Source organism: Montipora foliosa, chromosome 11, assembly GCF_036669935.1.
Source record: "Montipora foliosa isolate CH-2021 chromosome 11, ASM3666993v2, whole genome shotgun sequence".
NCBI classification, from domain to species: Eukaryota; Metazoa; Cnidaria; class Anthozoa; order Scleractinia; family Acroporidae; genus Montipora; species Montipora foliosa.
Genome location: NC_090879.1, coordinates 46,037,447 through 46,042,245, shown reverse-complemented (window position 1 = coordinate 46,042,245; position 4,799 = coordinate 46,037,447). Strand labels below are relative to the sequence as shown.

The 4,799-nt window shown below is 37.7% G+C and overlaps 1 protein-coding gene across 1 annotated transcript in view; it reads left to right on the top strand.

The window, feature by feature from the left end:
* The first annotated feature begins 2,680 nt into the window (after nt 1–2,680).
* The window catches only part of LOC137975098 (ALK tyrosine kinase receptor-like), a 7,458-nt gene continuing 5,339 nt past the window's right edge, over nt 2,681–4,799 (top strand). The window contains exon 1 of the mRNA XM_068822153.1: nt 2,681–2,790. Within this exon, the coding sequence (XP_068678254.1) occupies nt 2,768–2,790 (23 nt within the window). The 5' untranslated portion in view covers nt 2,681–2,767. The remainder of the gene's footprint in view (nt 2,791–4,799) is intronic.

Sequence of the window (4,799 nt, the reverse complement as noted above, 5' to 3'; positions counted from 1 at the left end):
AGACACATCAATGTAATCACTCACGACTCTTAGAATTTCCTGAGAACCAATTGGAATGACCCGCAAGTTCATGAGATACGAATGACACGTTTTTCAGCTATTGACTTCTTTTCAGCTCTTTCCTGACCGTTATCGACATTCTTGTGGAGTCTATGATGGCGGTTATCCCTTTATTCCGTATGGGCTACCCCATTGAAGAGACACTGCAAAATTTGTACGTGCCAGTCTTAGGGATGGAAGGGTTCAGAGTCGTAGTCCAATTTACACGGTATAAACAAAAGTGTGTTCGTTTTACCTTTCACCCCTAAACAATGTTGAACTGTCCGCAGTCAGAACACTTTATCCAGGACTAATAAGTGTTTGTTTCGAGCATTTTAGGAAAGGTAAGGGAAGATATATAATTATAGAAAAATGGTTGCCATAATTACATTTTGATGAGCGATCACTTGACGTATTCAGGGGAGATTTCAAGCAATTCCCCAAAGGAAACGTGAGCCCGTCTTAGGACCACTCCACTCCATACATGACAAATACACCAGTGTCCTCATGAAGCAAAGACAACCCAAACATTACGCACGTCCCACTCACTGCTAGCATCAATACAAACGAGCTACCTGCTACCAACGCCTTCCACAAGGTTTATATTAGGGACTTTGATCTACGACACCGACGTCAACGAACACGTGATTAAAAAGGCTTCGTTTAGCTAATATGGTTACTTAAATACGCCAAAATGACTCTATCAGTGCTAAGATCTGCAGAACTCGTGATAAAATGTGTACGATTTCTGACACTTTAACTCAGTGAACTATTGTTTTTTATCCTGTATTGACGGAATCATGACGTCGAGAGTGCCGAAACGTCATTCGCTTTAAAATAATACTTCGTTTTCAATTTCTAAAATGATTTTCGTATTTTGATAGTGACATGTTTTAAGAAGTCATTCCTTTATCGGCTAATTTGCTATTTTCTCCATATTAAGTTTCTATGTTAAATATCAGTTGTGAGAAATTTTGTCACAAAGTAGTGTTATTAAGTAAGAGATTTTAATTAAGATTCATTTTCTTTGTACTCTATTGAATTGTTTCAGATTGACCATAAATCACTGTTTGTTTCTCAGTCTCGGTACTCTCTCACAGAAGCGAGCTGCGCGACTCCCGGACTATTTAACAATTAGACCCGTAGCCCGCAAATACGGGTCAATAGCCCATGACCGTGGCCCTTGAGGGCGAAAGGCTAATTGTTTTAGTATCACCCAACTAGTCGGACAGAAAAGGTTATAATAAAGTTAGCAACTGCAAGTTGAAGAAATATCTATTTGGGAATAGAACGAAAGAAAGCGTCACGCTTTTCGCTACTCGAGGACTATTACTAATAGTCCACTAGCAGCGTAGCCAATCAAAATGCAGGATTTGCATAAGTCCACTAGTTGGGTGATACTAATTGTTAATTAGTATCACCCAACTAGAGGACTAATGCAAATCCTGCATTTTGATTGGCTACGCTGCTAGAGGACTATTAGTAATAGTCCTCGAGTAGCGTGGTATCAGGTTTGTCTCCATCAGCGTCAGAGAATATCTTCGCCATTGTAAATATACTTACAAAAATTGGTTTAAAAATAGATACTTTCCTGACGCTGATGGGGACTGGGCCAATTTGGCAAATCTTACTCTTGGGTGATAGACTCTTGCCAACACTTCAGATTCATGTCGAGTCTTTGATCGAGAGTCACGCACGCTTTCGCTGGCTTTGATTCATCGGGTCACGTTTTGATTGGCTAAATTAAAAACTGGTCGTGAGGAGATTATTTGCTTTCTTTAGAGACGCTGTTTTTAATCAACTTTTCCATTGGCCAGAAGTTGTTTGTAATTTTGAACGGCATGACGTGCATTCATGGGACGTCATAGGTTGCGTTTGTGTCAGCTGAAAGACAAATAAATGGCGGCCAAAACCATCGTCCAATAATAGGGACCTTAAGCAACTGAGGACAACCACGACGGCTACGAAAACGTTGTCTAAAAATACTATTTGCCGTTACTATAATAATTTTGCGATTACCGCAAATCGCTCGGCTTGGAAAGTGTGAAGACACATTCCAAGAATATAACTGGTGAGAACGGTGTGGATATTTAGAGTGAAAATTTAAAATTCACCGTCAGGTACTCTTGTCCTCCACATGACATCAAATTATATCATTTCACGTCGTTATCAAGACGAGAACGGCAAAGAAATGTATCAAAATGTAAAACGCACGTACAGAGCGTGCAGAATTATTGTTTTTGCTATTTAAACCTATTGTTATGTGGTATTTTCGAAGCCGTCGTCGTCGTCCTTGCTTAAGGTCTCTAATGGAAACTTCTGTGAACCACTATAGCTCAATATGGCAGCCGATCGATGACAAAGGTGAATATGCTTTGTGACAAGCCAGTTTAATTAATTTCTCCATACGCAATTTAATCTCTCGCAGGATGGATTCTGTACATTTTAAAACTAAACTTGAGATTTATCAGGAAGAGTTGACAGTCAAATGCAAGCTTTTAATTTTCGGTTACTTTGAAGTGATTGACATTTTCTGAGAACTAATTTGCTCTCTTGCTACTAAGCAAATATCTCTAGACGCAGTTTGTGACAGCGGAAAATTTCTAAATTATATTACTCTTGGAAAACTTGAAAGCTTTCAACCATTGTCAGCAAATTAAGGAGCCTGTTGAACAGTGATCCATGTCAAATTAAGTTGTTCTTGCTGTTCAATCGTTTTGTGATTTTAATGAAAGAACACGAAATGAGGAGGTAAGTTGACCTTATACCTTTATCTCATAGAGAAAGGAAAATGTTTTTTCTAATCATGTCACTTTTTAACTGTAAATATTTTATACTGAAAACATTGCCACAACTGAGTCCAGTGATTGCATTCGTTCATCACAAAATCTTGGAACTGAATCTATTCAGTTCCCAAAATTCTAAGTAGCAAACTGTTTACGTTCATACATTTCTTTTTACCGTACATTTGTGAAAAAGTGGCATTCATATTTTTTATGAGCACAAATTTGTTTCAAAATTCGTTTCAGTGTAAAGTTCTCTTGGTGTAAGCAGCTCGTTGAAACTGCCTCCTACTTGCGATTCATATTCCCTTTCCACTTTTTATAAATCTTATTCTTTGCTATAAAAATGCGCTAGCGTGATATGATACCGAAAATATTCGAAGGATGAGTTTAATTAACCTTTTCATGGCACGGCACACCCTCTATAGTTTTCTTTGGAAGTAAATTAGGATTATTTCTATAAAAGGGTTGGTCAAGAACCTTTGACAAAAACCACTTCTGTATTCCGATAACATCAACAGTATCACAGGGGTGATTTGAAGTGAAAATCTCTCTTGTACTCCGATATCACCAAAATTATCCAAGGCCGGGGTGATTTTAAGAGGGAAATCTCCCGGAATAATTCCAGCTGAACGCAACCTAAATCATGTACTGAAACATCAACAAAATGTTGCAGACAGTTATTATTTAGACTTTATTTGATTTCCTAATGAAGGACAAATACATAAAAAAATGTTTGGAATATATCACTTCTTTTACGTCTTATAAGGCAAGAAAACGTTGAAAATATCTCATCCGAAAAAGAAATATATTGAATGCGTTATGTGCGATACCAATGTTTGCCAGATTTTAAACATTTCTTTAAAGCTTACGTAGCAACTCTGACATGTGTCACTCTTTTCACGAAATCTGGAATTAATTAGAAGATTAGATCGCGACCTTAAATAGTAAGAAAACAACCGGCCCTAACACGGTTTTCCTGTCTTAACACGTTTCAAAAAATCATCTGGAGGGTAAAGTCTTCTGCGACAGAATGAAAGTGGTGCTGCTGACTTAACACTAACGTCACATTTATAATTGAGAGATTTTTACTGGTCATGAAGATCAGTGTTGCTGATACATTATTAAGGGGATTGGGCTTGCCACAGCCTGACGAGTATTATTATTCTTTGGATTTCAAAACTATGCTAACTAAACACTAGATGACTCAAGTTTTAAGCCTTAATTTCAAAAAGACACTTGTTTATTTCAACTAGAATTTTCCAATTTAATGGTCCGCCATTACTCACTTTGAAATCTTGAGAGAGCTGGATCGAGGAGAAATGACGTCAACTGGACGAAATAGTTTAAGAATGCAACGCGATTGTACGCAACTGAATTAATATGCAGCATGGGAGTTTCGGGCTTTCAGATGTTTAAACTCGCGTTTTGCATATATAATAAACTGCGTTTACACGATGAAATCTTAAAGTATTGAGTGAATGACGTCACTTTTCCCTAGATCCAACCCTCTGAGGTCCAGTCGGTCAGTATTGAACGTGAGTAATGGCGGAACATAAAATCTAAGACTTACACTCAAAGTAAAGAGCCTTTGGATAAAAACCAAAGCTCAAAATTATGCCGGGCAGGTGTTAAGCAAACACACTTTCAAAATCTGAGGAAAAATAGTACAATGTAGTACCACTTTAACAAGACGCTCTTTAAAACGTTTACTCGGAATACCATGTGCAAAAGTTGGGTGATACATTTTGGAAGAGTTAGAAACAAACTGCAGGATTGAATAGTCTCTGAAGCGATGTTCAGATTTGCTAAGTACTATATGGAACAAAATACGTGAATGTTTCTGCAGCCAATTGAAATCTGGAGGGCTCATGGCAACGGATAACGAATTGGTGAACATCGCTTAGTGTTTACAAATTAAAGTCAATAGGTCACCAAGCAAAAGTAGTAGTTTGATTTGGTACAGGTTGTTGGATC